Source organism: Chelon labrosus (genome assembly GCF_963514085.1).
Source record: "Chelon labrosus genome assembly, chromosome: 3".
Lineage (NCBI taxonomy): Eukaryota > Metazoa > Chordata > Actinopteri > Mugiliformes > Mugilidae > Chelon > Chelon labrosus.
This window is the reverse complement of record NC_140339.1, coordinates 31895233-31914029: the sequence shown is the minus strand read 5'-3', so window position 1 is coordinate 31914029 and position 18797 is coordinate 31895233. Positions and strand designations below refer to the sequence as shown.

Sequence of the window (18797 nt, the reverse complement as noted above, 5' to 3'; positions counted from 1 at the left end):
TATAAAGCGCAAAAACATCCATGTCTTCACCACTTTCTGCAGGCATTTGAGGTCCATGGTAGTAGTGCTGCCAAACCACACGGTGATGCAGCTGGTCAAGATGCTCTGAACAATGCAGCTGTAGAAGTTGCTGAGGAACTTCCTCAGCCTCCTCAGGAAGTACAGTCGCCGTTAAGCCTTCTTAACCAGCTGTGTGGTGTTCAGTGAAAAGCTTGTCAGAAGTGGGATGCTCAGCAGAGTGTGATATCTGTGCAGGCTGCTGGTTGTTCACTTCAGCAGGTGTTTTTGCAGGCCCTGGAATGTAAAGGGCCACTGCAGGATCACACAATTGTGTACACAAGTGTTGTACACGACAATTATGATAAATTTAACAGTTTAACAGTACACCCTGAGCATTTGTCCTCACTTGTCCTGTTCTTGTTTTGACATAGGCTTTATTCAACATTTTGTATGTTAGTAGAATACAATAAAAGCATAATGTTATAATCTCAAGATAAAACATTTTTGCTGACAGTTTGCAGAGTCAGCTGTGTCTAATATGGTCTGACATATTTCAAGGACACCTGCTAAGTTTAAGGATCATTTCATGCAAGAAAGATAAAACCATGAGCCTCAAGCAGTGTTCAAATAACCTCTGAGACAGAGTTGTGCATTGACTGGTACCAAATGTGTGTGAAAAAAAAGCCATTGGTTTCAAGCTACGACCTGGTAAAGGCATTTGTACATATTTATGACCTGCCTTGGAGAGGCTCAGGCCATGATCAGACCTGGAACTGGGTGATCTGATCACAAGTGGACAACTACCACTTTCAATGCGCCTGCACGTGTGGCTGGAGTGACCACTTATGATCCAATTACAGTTCCACGCTCTGATCATTTGAGGGGTAGAATAGAAGTGTAGAATATTGTATTGTAACAGCTGTTGTTTTTTTCTGTCTTGTCTTCTGCCTGCAGAGTCATTAGAATTGATTGGACAACAGAAGTCTTAAGTTAAACACAAAATGCCAGTACCTGCTTACTTGTGTGTTCTCTGTATTATGTGGAGTTCTTGTTGTTAATTTTTATTTTTTAGCTTAAATATTTATGTGCCTAATTTGTTATTTCCAACTCATATTTCAGAGAGACCTCTAAAGCTCTAAAGGCAGCAAAAGTCCTGTCCTACCAAGAGGAGAATCTTTTTCTTCCATCTTGTCTCCGCGTGTTAAAAGATGCTGCACTCTGATTGGCTGCCGGCCGCTGACTTGCGCTTCATCCTGCAGACCGGGCTGAGTGCTCAGTCAGCACTCCTCCCGGTGATTCCGAATACCACCACCTGCTGCTGCCCCCTCTATCTCTCTCTCTCTCTCACACACACACACGCTCTCATGAGTACGAGACGCGTATTTGCGCACCAGCGGTCGCTGCAACTTACCGACTTCACCTGAAGCAGGAAAAGGATCATTTAACAATGCGTGCCAATTGCATTATTCGCCTTCGCAGGCTATTATTACTTTACTCTTTTAGGAGGTAACGGGGAATAAGCCTGCATGCCATCACCATGGATTGCCTTTTTTTTCTGATATGGACTTTACCCCTCCCGCTGGTTGGTTGCACCTCAATCAAGATGCTTTTCACCCTCTTGTCCTGGAATATTATCAAGGCATGTTTCACTTAATGAGATCTATCTATCTATCTATCTATCTATCTATCTATCTATCTATCTATCTCTCTCTCTCTCTCTATATATATATATATATATATATAATCAACACATGTGATTTGTGACAAAATCAAACAAGCATTTGTCTCTTTTCAGAGTGGTTTAACAGTTAATCATTGTGGTGAAAAGTGATTCCAAATTAAGCTCAGGTGCAACTCATGTTTCAACAGAGAAACTGCATTTATCACTCTGTCTTGGCTTCTACCACTTGAAAAGCTCGCAGCCTGTTGCCACCTGTCCATTCATGATTTTTTTGTTGTTGCTTATTTTTGCAGTCATTGCACATTTCCTATTCCCATGCCTCCCACACTGATTCAAGTGGCTATTCTTCCAGCAACAGCCACGGATTAAATCATGGTGAGTGCTCGTCTTTTGATATCTATGGCTTTTTCTTCCAGCTGGCAGTGTGCCATGTTTGTAGATAGAAAGAATTGGAATAAAATGCGTTGCATGGCAGTGATTGGTTCAGTTATATTACAAATTCATTGTGGAATGTCACGTCTCCTGCTTATGAGTCCGTGTATCATTCGTTCTTTCCATTTTCAAACGGCAATCAAAAATCAAAATATGAAAAAGTGACTGGTTATTTGTTTTTTAATCTAACACAAAAAAACGAAAAAATGCCTGGTTTTTCATATTTCAATTTTAGGCTCAGATAAAAAATACGAAATGGAAAAATGGGACACAGGACTGAATTTGATTTTAATATTTAATTGATCGTGTTTACTGACCCGGAACTCTTGTAATGAGCGTATACCTTGCTAGCCGCCACGATCGCAAATAACCGCAAATGTGTACGTTTACAGTTGAACCTGTAAAATCGAGCACAACATAACACAGTTGTATTGCCATAGATTCTATCATTAAAATGATAACTGTTAAGGTTTGATTGACAATGACAGTTATCCTCATTCATATAAGCCTGTCTATCAGTAGGGGCCGCTGTTGTCAAAACATTTGCTTTCTCACGATAACAATCTCAGGAGAATATTTAATGTTGTTTGTCTGTTTCTCAGCTGTTAATTTAGTCCCACGTGTGAGGTATCCACGTGGTTATCATTATCTGCTTAATCTGCAATTTTTAAAGCACGAGCATCACCTGACGCCGGAAGTTCATGACCGGCTATCTGTCTACACTGGGGCTGCATGCGGGAGAAGGTCGGGTTGGAAGAACCCTGAGAGAGCTCCATCAGCCGTACCATGCGTCAGGTGATGCTCGTGCTTTAAAAAGTGCAAGTGCTAGTCCAGATCCAGATCGATCGATCGTGGCAGCTACACTGACTCATACCTGCCAACTTTTCAAAAAACCTTGGAGTGAGATTTTGTCGTGGGTGACCAAAATTATGCCGTGAACGCAGTCACACAAATTGGTGGCTCAGATATAAGATAATTGGAATTAATTTGATGTTGTACCCATGTTGTACCCTGCATTCTGGTGGTTTGTGGGGAGGTCCAAAGCTGTTGATAGGGGCAGCCCACTGAAGATGGACAATATTGGTTACATTCTGTGAAGCAGACATAGCTGAAGGTCCACCCCCAGGAGATTTTGGATTAAGTAGATGTGGTTTCCAGCATTCTAGTGCATTTTTGGGCGGTCTGCTAAAGATGTGCAATACCTGAACTTATTCTGATTCATGTTCGGCATCATGACTTGTAGGTCTTAGTCTGTAGACTTGAGCTGAACATTCAACCAGAAAACTAAATGACAATAAAGCCTTATTCATAGATCAGTGTTTAAGATTTGACCTAGGTAGGTTGATTGATATTTTAATTAAAATGGCATTAAACTGATTCTTAACTAAAACCTAACCTATGTTGTGAATAATTGTATTCTTAAGAGCATTAATGATTTATGTTCAGTCAAAAACAACACAAGATTAGTTAGGGAGGGACATTATTCTTCAAAGTCTCCCACCACATGGTCCATCAGAGACAAATAAAGTGCAACAAATAAAGTGCTTAAACAGTACAACTTTTTCAAGCAAAACAGATGAATGCATTACAAAAATAGCTAAAATGAGGCATAATCAGTATCAGATGCAGATCAGAAGCTGGGTAAAGTCCTTGTCTATTCTGTGTGCATGGTTCTGGCCTAGTCTCAGCTCAGATTCTCTTCTTTATCAGACTTCTCAAAGTACCGTAAATTCCGGACTATAAGCCGCTACTTTTGTCACTTGCTTTGGACCCTGCGGCTCATACAACAGCGGATGGATTCTTACAGCTAACGGTCACCAGGGGCGCACTATCATGTCATAGAGGATGACACGAGGATTAAGAACTGACTTTTCTGGTATAGTAGGCTGGTTATTTTGATACAGTAAACGGCCGTGTTACTGCACCTTTACTGCTGTGTTGGCTGTTTAAGAAAAAGATGCTGGTTATTTTGTTGAGCAGCCGGGTTACTGCACATTTGCTGCCGTGTTACAGGCAAGCACTTTTAAAAACGAATTAAATTTAGCCATTTAACGTTATTGCCTCGACTGCAGGAAGTGCGCTAGGAGCGCACCGTTGTGTTATTTGTGCACTGCACGAATGCTGTTTGTAATGTCAAAGATGTGAAAGTTTGATCGATTGATTTTTTGTTTGATTGATCGAAAGATTTATGTTTGTCAAATGTAAATAAATGGGACGCTTTGCGTTTCCAAACAGTCATTTCTGTCCCGACAATCCCCTCCGTGGTAGAAGAAACTCTTACTAATAGTCGGGTGCGGTTTATATATGGCACAATCTGTAGTTTCTCCAAAATTTAGCTGGTGCGGCTTATATTCAGGTGCGCCTTATAGTCCGGAACTTACGGTAGTTTCTGGTTTCTCCTGCTGTCTTGGCAGTCTCTCTGTATCTCTTCTTCTGTCTACTTCGGGGTGCAGGCATAGATAGTAAAGGGGTGCACTGCAGGTGTAGCGCAGCGCAAATGTTCAGGGGCGCTCATCAGCGCCATCTACCGTCGTGGAGTTTGAAAAGGACCGGAAGAGTCTCGGACCAAGATCGGATTTTTTCTTTTTTTTTTTTTGCGTGAGAAATTGGATGTTTGGCGTGAGTGCGTGTGAAAACAGGCAAAACTATGGGGCCATTATTGTAGCAAAACTATCTACAAATGTGTATTTCAATCTGTGTGTGTGTAACTACATTTGCAAATGTGTAAAAAACATCTGTGTCTATAACTAGATTTGCAAAAGTGTAAAAAAAATCTGCGAATGCGTACATCGATCTGTATGCGTAGATAAACCTGTAAATGTGTGATCTGTAAATATCTGGCCTCTCCATTGGATGTGTTCTTACACGTGACTTTTGCTACACTTCTGCCGCGGCAGATCCGCAAATGCGCGCAGCGATTTGCAAATGCATGTGGAGATTTGTCTGTGTGCCTCCGTAGCTATACAGCTACATACCACCAGTGGGCGCTAGGCTAGCACCCAATGATATCAATTACTGGCTACCTGGGTTGGCTGGTACCACAGACTGTATGGCTGGGACGAACAGTGGTCCCGATCCCGATGCAATGGAGGCTGGATGGCGTGCTGTAACTACATAACAGGGCTCTCACGCATTAAAATAAGTTCATCCTCCTGGGCTTCCACTTCCAGCTCTTCTTTGACGTGTGCATGCATTTACTATTTCACCTGGCCACCAGAAATACTATTTTGTCCCATCGATTTGCTGATAGGTCGCTGATTCAAGCAGAGGAGTCTGCTTTCGCCTCATCCATTCGTAGATTACTAATTTTAAACAGTCTATGTTAATAATGTGCGGCGAATTTTATCACTTCTCAGCGTGAGAAGTGTGGCGTGTGAACTTATTGAATGTGTGTGTCTCATTTGAGAGCCCTGTTATGTAGTTACAGCACGCCATCTAGCCTCCATTGCATCGGGATCGGGACCACTGTTCGTCCCAGCCATACAGTCTGTGGTACCAGCCAACCCAGGTAGCCAGTAGTTGATATCATTGGGTGCTAGCCTAGCGCCCACTGGTGGTATGTAGCTGTATAGCTACGGAGGCACACAGACAAATCTCCACATGCATTTGCAAATCGCTGCGCGCATTTGCGGATCTGCCGCGGCAGAAGTGTAGCAAAAGTCACGTGTAAGAACACATCCAATGGAGAGGCCAGATATTTACAGATCACACATTTACAGGTTTATCTACGCATACAGATCGATGTACGCATTCGCAGATTTTTTTTACACTTTTGCAAATCTAGTTATAGACACAGATGTTTTTTACACATTTGCAAATCCAGTTACACACACAGATTTTTTTTACACATTTGCAAATGTAGTTACACACACACGGATTGAAATACACATTTGTAGATAGTTTTGCTACAATAATGGCCCCATACAAAACCGTGTGTCACACGGCGAAAGCGTGAGAGTTGGCAGCTCTGCTGACTATACTATATGCTAGGGCGGCTAGCAAGCTAACGTATGTTTGTTCTTTACAAAACTTCCGGGTCACGTAAACCCGACCAATTAAATATTTAAATTAAATTCAGTCCTGTGTCCCATTTTTCCATTTCGTATTTTTGATCTGCGCCTAAAATTGAAATATGAAAAACCAGGCATTTTTTCGTTATTTGTGTTAGAATGAAAAACAAATAACAAAAGGATCAGTCACTTTTTCATTTTCTGATTTTTGATTGCCACTTGAAAATGGAAAGAACGAATGATACACGGATTCTTATTGTAGAGTACGTTTTGTTTCTCTGCTGAGTGAGATAGAAGATGTTTGAATGGTGCAGTTTATTGATTATATATCAATCAAACGTGGTAGGACTCAACTGAGCCGGTTAAATAGACTCTAGATTCATGATTCTTGAGTCTTCTTGAGGTTATATGAGCTGAATCTTTTTTTCCACCGCTACTGAATATTAATTAAAAATGAATGAAAATTAAATGCTATTGAATATGTCATTGCTATCATTTAAAAAAAACACCGATAACATGAAAAGTAAACCTGAAAAGTAAAAATGGGTTATGACAGGATTTTTATGACCCTGTCAGTCAAAATGACAGACGACGAAAAAGTCCAGGGCAACCTCTGATCAAGAAGTACACGGCAGCAGTGCCATACGACAAAACATCAAAGTGATATAAAGAAATAACGGATGCAGTGGCATATCATTTAGCGAAGGACATGCTCCCGCTCAGCACAGTTGAGAAGTCTGGGTAGAATAGGTTAAAAAAAACGAATCAATAATTATCGATATCGACTGATATGAAACACTTATACCGTGATACATTTTTCAGCCATAACGCCCAGCCCTATTGTCATCACTGTTGCAGGTCCTGTTATAGCATGCCCGTTGAGTGCAGAGCTCAATAAGGATTCCCTTTCATTGCTTTGTCCTACAGAAACTGTGAAGATGATTTACATACATTGATTTAGTGAGGGAAACGTACAGTGGCCGAGAGAGCTCAACACACTGCAACTTAAGAAAACACGTGCAAATAGACTCACAACACCAGCAAACACAAAACGCATTCCAAACACAAAAAACTCACAACACCAGCAAACACAAAAACGCGCTGCAAGTACAAAAACGCGCAGCAAACTCAAAAGCTCACACAACGGAAATGTTTCCTGAGGACTGTAAAAATCGATGGACCTTGTTTGCTCAAAGCCATGGATTGCTCAAAACAAACCCATCGTGCTGGCAGCTGGCTAACGCGGTGTCCTCGCTACTTGCTCCTACTATGATGCTAGTAGTACCACCTCACGTTACTTGAAGTTAACCTAAACTATACCACACCCTATATGATAATTTGTAATTATGCTACACAAATCCGTTTAATGTTTTAAAAAAATGGTATTGTCGTAACTTGTGTTCAGTTTAAACTGTTGCAGAGCGTAGGCTAGTTCTCCACAACAGCAAAACATTTATTACTATCTAAAAATACGTTAGTTAAACAAAATAGTGAAACTAAATTTAGATCTTTAGTTGAGCAGAGTAGTTTATTTGGATCACTTGATTATACTTTTATTAAGTGGTTCTTAATAAGCTTTGTTACATTCGATGGTTGCTGTATTATTATTATTATATATAGTTCCTACCGTAAGCTAATTATTGACATAACTGCTTCTATTAAAGATACGAGAGCAAATAGAGCGCATATTTATGATTTTGAATCTAAATCTGCAGGGGAATTAAACTGCTGTTAGCTACGTTGACACTGTATTTTGGATATGAATGAAGGGTGTATTGTTTGTTACAAGATGATTTTATCTTACAGGACATGCACCCACTTCCACCTCTGCTCCTCCTCATTCCTATAACCCCACCCTTAAGCCCACTGAGACTTGTACAAACCTTGTTTGTACAAACTTTGTGTTTAATGTCTCGTATTTAAGTTCTGTTACAGTCAGAAGTTGTAGGTCACATTTCAATAAATTCTCTTCGTATTTAGACTCCTCAGGTCTTTTGTGTTGACGGTAAATGTTACATTTTACATTGAAATATCACTGTCAACTGAAAGTACAAGCAAATCATAATAATTGATCATTAATTGTAATAATTTAATTATTAATAACAAAAATTATTACTGTCATTCAGACAATAGTTTGAATAGGCTAACAGGCTAGCTATGTTGGGCACAAACAATAGTTTGAATAGCCATCTTACATTTAGAAAAACTGGATCACGTTTCACAAACAGACATGTAAATAGTTATACTTAATATAACTCTTACCACTGTGCAACAGGGCATCATTTATTTAAGGAAAAGTCAACATATTATATTACTATATTAATATTTTATTGTAACAGAACACCGCTCAACACTTTATATCAAACAAAACCAAGTTTGTTATTAACGTTGTTGTAACATTGATCGTATGGAAAAAGTAACATCAACAAGAAACGTTTCCTACTTTACGTGGTGGAATAATATTTTCCAACTTCACACAGATGCGCTTTATTTAAAAATATCATCCCTCTAAATTCTAAAACTTCAATATTATGTTTTAACTTCAGTGCCTATTTGTTGACTGTGACAAGCTCCCGCTAGCCTCCCGCTAGCCTCCCGCTAACACACCGGAAGGCTAATTCATTAGCCGGCTAATTATCTGATTGACTTCTGCTAACAGGCTAGCTATGTTGGGCACAGACACTTAACATATAAATAATCCTCGAAATTCACTTACCAAATAAAGTGAAGGACACATTTCTGAGATGTTCTGGTGGGAGTTGCAGCAAAGCAGCCAGGTATTATTTGTATTTAAAATAATCAAAATGGACCAAAACCTCAAACACTGCCGAGAAGTACCTAGTCATTAACTCCTTGGAGGATCGGGGTTTGAGCAAACGAGGTCCATCGCTTTTTAGGGTCCTCTGGAAACATTTCCGCTGTGTGAATTTGCAGCGCATTTCTGTACTTGCAGCGCGTTTTTGTATTTGCTGGTGTTGTAAGTCTATTTGCATGTGTTTTCTGAAGTTGCGATGCATTGAGCTCTCTCGGCCACCGTAGAAACGGGAGTTGGGAGCATAGCAATTCTCCCAGAGCTACACAGTGGAAATGCTTAAAGTGCAGAAGATACAGAAATGCCTTTCAGTTAACAAAAGAGAACAAACAATGAAAGTCTATTTGTGTTGCTCATATACTGTGTCTCGACAAGAGTTAAATGTAAATGATCTAACCCTGACTTGAGCAAATACATTCTGGAAAATGTTGGAAATAACTAACAAAAGCAGAAGGAGATGATAGATTATGTCAGGAAGTATTTTTGCACAACAAAGTACTAAACACTGGAACTTTCTGATGTGACTTTTCCACCCCTCTTCTCCTCAGATTATGAGTTTGTAATCCCGGTGGAGGTAGACTCTGAGGGAGCATACCTGACCCACAATGTGGGCAGGCCAAACCATCGGAGCAAGAGGTCCCTGTCGCCTTTCCTGCACTACCGGCTCTCTGCCTTTGGGCAGGATATTCACCTAGACCTGCATCCATCTTCAGTGCTCGGTCCGGGATTCACAGTGCAGATTGTCAGCTCAGATGGCATTGCTACGGTAATGGGTGACCCATTGTTACACAACTGCCTGTATCAGGGATTTATCCGTAACCTGTCGGCCTCCTCAGCAGCCATATCGACATGCTCTGGACTGGTAAGTGTCTGCCAGTAAGTTTTGGAAGAGCTTTTGTAAAACACTCTGTACTCATTTCATATTTTACCCAAAATGATTACACAGTTATCTCCTAAAGTGGATTAAATGGTTTCTACGTGGTTTGAGAAAAAGTACCAACCCTTGGGTTGATGAAACATTTCCAAACCATTGACTCAAAACCCTAACAGGAATACTGTTTTCTCTGTTTCTGAAATGTTTAGTGGAGATTTTGGAAATGTGAAGCTGTCACACAGCAGATTTTATATTTCACCCATGCCTTGAACTCTGCGCCTTTATGTTCTAAAATCCTCCTGTCCTGTAATGACCTTACAGTTTTTATGCATTGTTCCCACAACTCAGGCTTTGGTAATATTATAGGTGACTGGAGCATGACATCATTACCCATGAGTGTAAGCATCAGTATCTGGTGCTTTGTCTGGCACTTCTCTTAGCAGTGGGAGGAGTGGAAATAAGAGGAAAGAATAAAAAAAGGAGAATAGAAAAGGAGAGAAACGTTATACTGCTGACATTACAGCACACAAAGATAGACCATAATTCAGTTAATTGCAGAGCCAGCAAAGCTAAAGTCAGGAAATGACTTGGTCACCAATTCAGGGACCCAGTAGTTCATCTGTTCACAGTACTAACTGTGACTGAATGGAGAATAAGTTGTATTGCCTTGTGGAAAGGTTTCAACATCATATTTTCCATGTTAATCCCTTTTGTGGAATAGTAGAAGAACTAAGTCAACACTGTTGCTTCCTTTCAGATAGTGACAACTGGAATCAGGACAGATTTAGCCATAGCTGTAGCCCTGTAGATGTGTCTATAGAACTTACATTCATTTAGAGATTTTGTCACATTGTTGTTCTTTTAGTTTAGTTTGAGCAAACATTTTATTTTTCCAAGGAGTTAGGGGGACATCTGTTTTCTCAGGTTAAAAAAGGGAAGCTTTTTAGTAGGGCTGAACGATTAATTGCATTTGCGATAATATCGCGATATGATAAAACGCGATTTTCTAACCGCAACTTGCGCAACTACAAGGTGGTCACGTGACGCGAGCGACGCGGATGATAAGCTTCTGACCTGGATGATGTCTCTGAGCGGCTCGCGCACCCGCGACGGTTGGCTTGTTTACCTGTAATTTGCTACTGCTAGTTTTTTGCAAGCCAACCGTAGCGGGAGCACGCGCCGCTCAGAGGTCAGAAGACATCATCCGGGGTCTGTAGGTCAATCTACAATCTACTCCGGACTCAACGGGGAAGAGCACTAGCGTATCATAACAAAGTATTGGCGGAATGAACGAGTTTCGCTGCAGATAATGCGTTATTTAGAGGCTGCGTTTCGATGCCCTGACCACTCCCGCTATATGGATATTCGCGGATCTAATTATCTCCTGAACAAGTGCAAATGAAACAAAAGTGATATTGGTGAGTAAACGATGATATTTTATGCTAGAAATAAGGTCCAGGTTGTAAAAAGCAGTAGTTTCCCTTTAAATGCACAGTGGCAAAGCCACAGATGTTTCTGTTATGAGCAGTTAAATAAAAATGTCATTTATTTCAAGTCTTACATCTTTTAATTTAATTCTAACAAATAGGCCCAGCCTATGGGAAAGAACATTTTACACTGAATGTATCTAATATTGTGTTGTTCATATTTAAATCATTCATCATGTTTTGTTGGGAAAAAAAGAGGATAAAATAAAAAATAAATAAAAAATCGCATATTAAATCGCAATCGCAATATTGGGGGAAAAGATCCCAATTAGATTATTTTCCCAAATCGTTCAGCCCCACTTTTTAGATGTACTGAATTGTATATGACTGTTAACTGCAAATAAAGAAGGACAAACACTACAGCATATCATGCATGGGAGGTGAAGCAAGAGTGGAGCAGTGACCTGTGATGGCAGTCACCTATCACTGGCAGTGCTTATACCTTTACTTATTACTTCGGTTTAGGAATAACTAAATAAAGATAAACAGCACAAGGTGTTGACCTGGCCTCCAAATTCCTCCAATTTCAAGTCTAATCCATAGAGGCCCCTCCCCTTATGTCTAGTAATTGATAAAAAAAAAATACTGATAAAAATTTTTTTTCAACTAATTATTATTCTTTTTAAAATTATAATTAAAAACACCACATCCAATCTTAAACAGTTGTATTCTTTCACTTTTCATGAATATAAATTGAGTTCAAATAAAATGCAGCATATAAAATATCCGAGCTGGCGCATCTTGATTGACGGCTGCGATGACGTGACTGCACAAGCGACAAAGTGCATCAGCGATTACATTCTGAGTGCCAGTGGAGGAATTCTGGTTTGGAGCAAGAGATGAGTACCCAGAGATCTCACTGTGTGCTCTAAAACAGTTGGTTCCTTTTGCAAGCACATATCTGCGGATGCTGGATCTAGTTCAATGTTTCCGCTAGAAAAAATTAGCACCGGACAGCGTGACCGGCAGGTTTTCAATTTACCGGACAAATGTTTGAAATTCCGGTCAAGTATTATCTGAATTTATTGAGCTTAAAATGCTCAATGATACGCAGGCTATATATTAGGACCCAAAGGCCCCCACTAACAACATTCTGTTGCCAGACACCACTGGACACCCTCAGAAGGCCCATGTCCATTCTCTGATGAGTCAGAACTGAAGGCACAATTGAATTGACTCATGTTGGGCCTGGGTACTAAGGCACTCAATATTGGGGTTTGGCTATCATGAATAATTAATAATTATCAAAAATAATTATTTATTATTAAATAATTGGATCTGAATTACTAGATCACCTCGGGGCACCACCCTTCTAGGAAGGGAAAATATAGCCAGTTAATCAAATCAATCTCATAAAATTTACTAAATTGTCAATTTGGATTTCTGATTAATTATTAACTTAATAACTATAACCAAAATTACCACGTTAACAACTAGTTAAAGTTGAAGGAATTTGGAGTTCTTGACAATGTAGAGGTTGGCAATATTCACTCTTGTGCAATATTAAACAGACAGGTATGTTTAAAAGACATTTATTAACAAGAATAAAAGTAAACATACAATCTAACTTCAGTGTACTTTATACAGGTGTGTGTGTGTCAAAATGGCCGCTGGTTGTGGGTGTGTCAAGATAGCCGCTGGTTGTGGGTGTGTCAAGATGGCCGCTGGGGCCTTGAGGCCTTGAACACAAAGGAAACAAGATGGCTGTTGAGTAGGGACACTCATGTGCCATGTGCTGGCTAGTAAATATGTGGAATGTGATAAGGGTTTTATGAGGTGCCAGGTTAGAGGAAGGGTGGTTAGTTAGCATGCAAGAGTCTGTGTGTTGCATAATCTAAACTAACATCAAATTACTATACTATAACCTTATGATCACAACAACTCAGTAAAACAAATATCATATCGAATCACAGTTTCTAGTTCTATGCTTAGCTTAGCTTGACTAGGCCCAGGTCATACTACCAGATTTGGTGGAAAGTCAATTTCTGGTGTGTTGCTCCTTTAGCTGGCGGTTCCTGATGGAAGGGCCGAGCTGGGAAAAGTTGAAGTCCTTGCTGTGTATTCCTGATGGCAGACGTTAGAGGGAAACTGGCCGCTCGTTGAGTCCTTTGAAGTGGCTTGTTAGCAGCTCGATGCTAACTAGCCGTGTGGCTCCTGTTGTTTGGGGGTTTAGCCTGCAAACCTTCTGTTTGTTGGCTAAAAGAGCTGGTGCAGATTCCTCAAGCAGGATCTCGCTTCGCTGCTGTAAGGAGAACAGGCCTGGAGTTGTTGCTCTTTGTTAGCAGACTACCTGGCACCCAGCTGCAGCCGAGCAGCTGGGGGTCTCCACGTGGAGGTGTGGAGTGGAGGAGAAGAGGGTACAAGTATAGGAGGGAGAATACAGGCCAAACAGCGCATTTTATATGACCTGATGACCTCAGAGGTCACATGCCACTGTCAGCCAGTGAACTGCTGGGTCAGTTTTCACACCTGGAGGATTCTGGGACTTGAGGTTTCCAGTGCTTCTCTTTGTTTCCAAGACAAAGAGAAAATATGTGGTTAACTTTGTTATGCATGGTGAGCTTCCATAGCTCACCACCAGGTTCAGGTCCCAACACTCAAAAGGGAGACCTACACAATATTAAGTAGGTGGTCATAATCTTATGCCTGATCGGTGTTTGACATAGGTTACAAAGGTCACAAATGTGACAAGGACTAGTGTGTAGGATTTTAATTACATTTTTGTGAGTGTATAATCATCTGTAACAATGAATTGTTGTGTGTTCTTACAACATATCTACAAAGGGAGTGAGTCCTCTTTGGGCCTCCATGGTTTTACACTAGCTCAAAACGGACAAACCAATCACTGACTCTCTTGTAGGGATGTGCGATATTTCATCGTTTACGATATATTGTTAAAAACATTCCCCACAGTAAGAATATGTCTTCCCGCGATAAAAACGATAAATTCCCATTGATGACGTATATATGTGTGCAACACACTCGCAGCCCAACACGTGTGGAATACTGACAAATTGACAATGGTGGAAGGCGGAGCAGATACGCCGGGCAGCGAGGAGCTCATTCCTAAACGAGGCTCCACCTCCATTATCTGGAACTGGTTTGGTTTTAACCCCTTAACACCTGAATTGATTTTTCAATTATATAAAGAAATTAAATATTTGTATTTTTGCTTACCACTCCGGCCGGTCTTACAAGAAACTAGTGCTTGCAAAAGGTTCCTAGGAATTTTTTGAATGTGCACAAACCGACATTGGAGTATTACATGCGTTATTTCGGCTGCAGTCTGAACAGAAACAGTGCGTCGCGAATTCGCGACACTAGGCATGAAGGGGTTAAAAAGTCTGATGTGGAGCAGCAAATTACAACATGCAAGGTTTGCAAACAAATAGTGCATAAAAAGGACAGTAACACCACTAATTTGTTCCACCATCTTAAACACAAGCACAAACCAGAATATGAAGAAAGCCAGAAAATGCGCAAGGATGCAGAAGCAGCGTCGACTTCGTCCAAAGAGTCCGGTAAAAAAACAACTCAGCTAAAACTTGCCGATGCAGATTATGCTGAATCGGTGTTTATTTATTGTCATTTCTATCGTTACCGTGATAAATACCAGAAATTATCAGGATAAATTTTTTAATCCATCGCCCATCCCTACTCTCGAGAGCAGTGGTTCCCAACCTTTTTTTCCTTGAAGCCCCCCTTGCCTGTGTCCAAGACAAGCCAGGCCCCCCAAACCCCTACCCGCATACACGCACTAAAAGAATAAAGTGATTAATTACAAACTTTTATTTGCAAAAATAAACAACAGTTGTAGGTTTTTGCTCTCATTCTCCTTGTTTTACAATGTATATAGATAAATTTCTTCTTTTTGTGTCATCAGGTGTATCACACATAAACACACACACACACACCTACACACACACACACACACACAGTTTAATTTCTGACCAGAATAGGCCTACCAGAGAAAAGAATAGGCCTACCTCATTACAACAGAAAGATAATGATTCATTGTTAAGATAAATCCAGGGCTTAAAGTATTCCGGCACCGTGCCGGATCTCTGGCGTGAGGCGCTTGACTGCGATGAAAAAAAAACAAAAAAAAATAAAAACTTGTTGATTTGGGTTATTGTCAGGTTCGAGTCAGTTGAGTTCGCTGACCAATGGAATGAGAGGAAACCAGCTTTCGCTCCTAACTAAACTAATATTACTAGCCAATCATAAGTAGGGTGGGGGCGGGTCCTGGAAAATCTTAATTGAGAGCCAGCTGCAGTTGATACTGCGTTCATGACTTGGGGATAAAACGAGCTCTGAGTTGTGAAAAATTAATTGAACAGCGTCAAACTCGGAAATAACAGGTCGGAAATTACATGCATATCGTCTTTTTCCAAAATAAGCATAAATTGCTGCTGCATATGTTTTGTGTTCAGCAAATAGTGACAATATCCCAAACTTATTTTTTCTGCTCCGAGTTAACCTGTAGCTTGAACGCTGACTTATCGGTTACTTCCGAGTAGTCTTGAATGCAGCAGACACAACGCAGTAGTCGAAAGATGGAGAATAAATTCATGAAGCCAGGGGAAGACGTCCGAACTGATAAATGACTTAAAAATAGATGGCGCTGGGCGTGGATAGAAGAAAGGGGCAGAGACGGCAAGGGTGGCAGAAATTAAGAGAGCCAGGTGCTTGTTTTTGTGTGTTGTGCTCGAAGAAGCTAATTTATGCTACTAGCGGCAAAAAAAAGTTCTACGGTGTTACGAAGGAGACCCTGGTCACAAAACAGCTATTCGCGCATTCAACACACAAGTCGTTTGCCGAGAGCAACATCCACAGCTGACGCACCGGCGACAATGACCGATCCTGTTTGTGACTTGAAAATACGTGTGTGCTCGTTCATTGCAGAACGTACATTGAAGATCGCTCGACCGCTTGTTGATCGGTGTAGTTTTGATTATCCAGTTGGGTGTGTTTTTTATTTTATTTTTAATTTTATAAATTTAATGTGCACAAATTTAATTTTGGTAATCTCACAACCTCAGAGCAGACAAAGTTGTGCGCACCCCCTGCGATCCACTGCTCTAGAGGGCCTTTTCAATTTTTACGTTGAAGTGCAAACCACCATTTGGTCTCGTACATGCTTAGAAAGAGTAGGGAGAGAGAGGGGTAGTCAGTTAGTCAACCTCACAACACAAAGAAACCCTACACATAGGACCCTTAAAGACTTGAAGCAGCTTATCTTCCAAAATGAAAAACCTTACCGACTTCTACAAAGCAACATACGTACATACTATCATCGTGTTTGTTTAACCATAAACAGAAATGTAGAAATTCCAATTTGAATGGATGTTTCATTGTTTAACTAGTTAATCATTTGGAAATGCAACATAAGATTCATTAATACACAGGATTAGATGTTACAATCCTTTGTGCCAAAATCTCAGGCAAAACACATTTAGAGGCCCTGTCCAACTGAGAAACTCTAACAAACCTACAGTCATGTGATATGACGCTTAACCTACAATCTAAATGAACTAAGTAAATGCTGCTGGCTTGTATGGCCCGCTCAGCAGCAGACGCTAACTCAAACCTTGTGAAATATAAGCTAACCAAATACTGCTGGCTAGCTTAGCCTACAATCTAAATAAACTAAATAAATGCTGCTGGCTTGTAGGCCCACAGAGCAGCAGAGGATAATTCGAACCTTGTGAAATATGAGCTAACCTAACGCTGCTGGCTTGTATGGCCCGCTTAGCAGCTAACCATAGCTACCAAGCAACATGAAGACATCAGGAACCTGGCCTAAACAACAGCAGTATGCAGCATGTCATTGGGGTTTTCAAGTGGGCACCTCCCTTCACCGATGTTTCGTTAAGTTCGGCCCACGACACCTCAAGAAGGCTTAACAGTGAATTCCAGCGTCCTGGAGTCACCCCCCTCCACGCTGCCACTGCAAAACCCCATTTTCCTCACCATTAATATTAGACAATAACTAATATTTCAATAATTAGCCTAGTCTTTTATGAATCACGACACAAACAAATCTACCGTGGTTCGCCCCGTTGATGCGGACTGAACCACGAAACAAACAAACAAATCTACCGTGATTCGCCGTGTTAATGCGGGCTGAAACACGAAACAAACAAACAAATCTACCGTGATTCGCCCCGTTGATGCGGGCTGAAACACGAACCAATCGACCACATCTATAATGATTTGAAAACACACTAAAGTCACGCAGCCACCCTTACCTTTAGCTGGCTCCCCAGCTAACATGCTTCCTACGTGTCCAGAGCCACTCACTCGCTCTCTGTGCTGCCCGAGACATGTTACAAACCGCAGTTCTTTGGCTTTTTCCCCGTATGCCCAGCTCGCTCAGAAGGGCAATCGCAGATTTTGCTACAAATCCACGGCATCCCACTTCTACCGGGCGGACAAAAGCTCTCCAGCCATTCTGCTCTGCGTCTGCTGCTAACTCTGCATACTTGGCTCTCTTACGTTCGTTAGCCTCCTCAACTCTATTTTCCCACGGGACAGTCAGTTCTATGAAATAGACTACTTTCGCTGGCTCAGACCACAACAGCAGATCTGGCCGTAGCCGGGTGCTAGCTACCTCGGTTGGAATAACCAGCTGTCCATTTAAATCCGCCCTCATCTCCCAGGCTTCTTCTACTCTTAGCTGTCCCGTGTTATGCCTGATGTCTGCTAGTCTAGCCTTTTCTCCCTCCCGTACAAACTTAATGCGTCTATTCTCTCTGTTAGCAGCCATGGAATTTACATTCACTCGATTTTCCTCAATTGCAGCTGCTAAACATTTCAGAACCTGGTTGTGACGCCAGGTGTAATGTCCTTGGGAAAGACTAACCTTACAACCTGTCAGAATATGGCTAAGCGTGCATACACAAGATAACCATAGCTCATAGTTACACAGAAATTAGACTAACATTGTCTCAAAATGTTTCCACTTGTCTTTCAGTCATCATGTGTCCCTTTGTCCCACTCACAATAAAACACCACTGACCCTCTCTTAAAAAAGATGCAAGGACACAAAGTGATTGGATTGTGATTGCATTTGAATGGTCCGGTACTCCTCCTGAGTATTTGCCAATGTTTTTTTTTTTTTTCTTCTTATCCCAAGGGGCACCCCAGGGCAATCGATGGTTGGATGGTGGTCATTCGGACTCTTGCTTTTTATATCTCAAATAGACAAGCAACATTTGCTCTGGAGAAACATTCTGTGTGCATTAGACTGCTGTGAGACTTAGAACAATGAAAGCAGTTAACTCATGGTTTTCATCTAGTCTTCTGCCAAGAATATTTGAACATAGAAATGAGGAAAGCCATCCAAGACAGCTCTGCGCACCTACAGATGAAAGTAAGCAATTAAGTTGGGATTAAAGACAGTGCTTGAGAGGAGGACATCAGAAAAAAAGACAAGAAGATGAGAAAAACACAAGAGGGAGAATGGCAAAGATGGCGAGCTGAGCTTGGCTGGGAGAGC

At 41.0% G+C, this 18797-nt stretch overlaps 1 protein-coding gene across 1 annotated transcript in view; it reads left to right on the top strand.

The window, feature by feature from the left end:
* Window positions 1–1224: 1224 nt before the first annotated feature.
* adamts18 (ADAM metallopeptidase with thrombospondin type 1 motif, 18) overlaps window positions 1225–18797 on the top strand; it is a 69074-nt gene continuing 51501 nt past the window's right edge. The window contains exons 1-3 of the mRNA XM_084541935.1: window positions 1225–1639; window positions 1975–2056; window positions 9484–9797. Coding sequence (XP_084398061.1) covers window positions 1538–1639; window positions 1975–2056; window positions 9484–9797 — 498 coding nt within the window. The 5' untranslated portion in view covers window positions 1225–1537. The remainder of the gene's footprint in view (window positions 1640–1974; window positions 2057–9483; window positions 9798–18797) is intronic.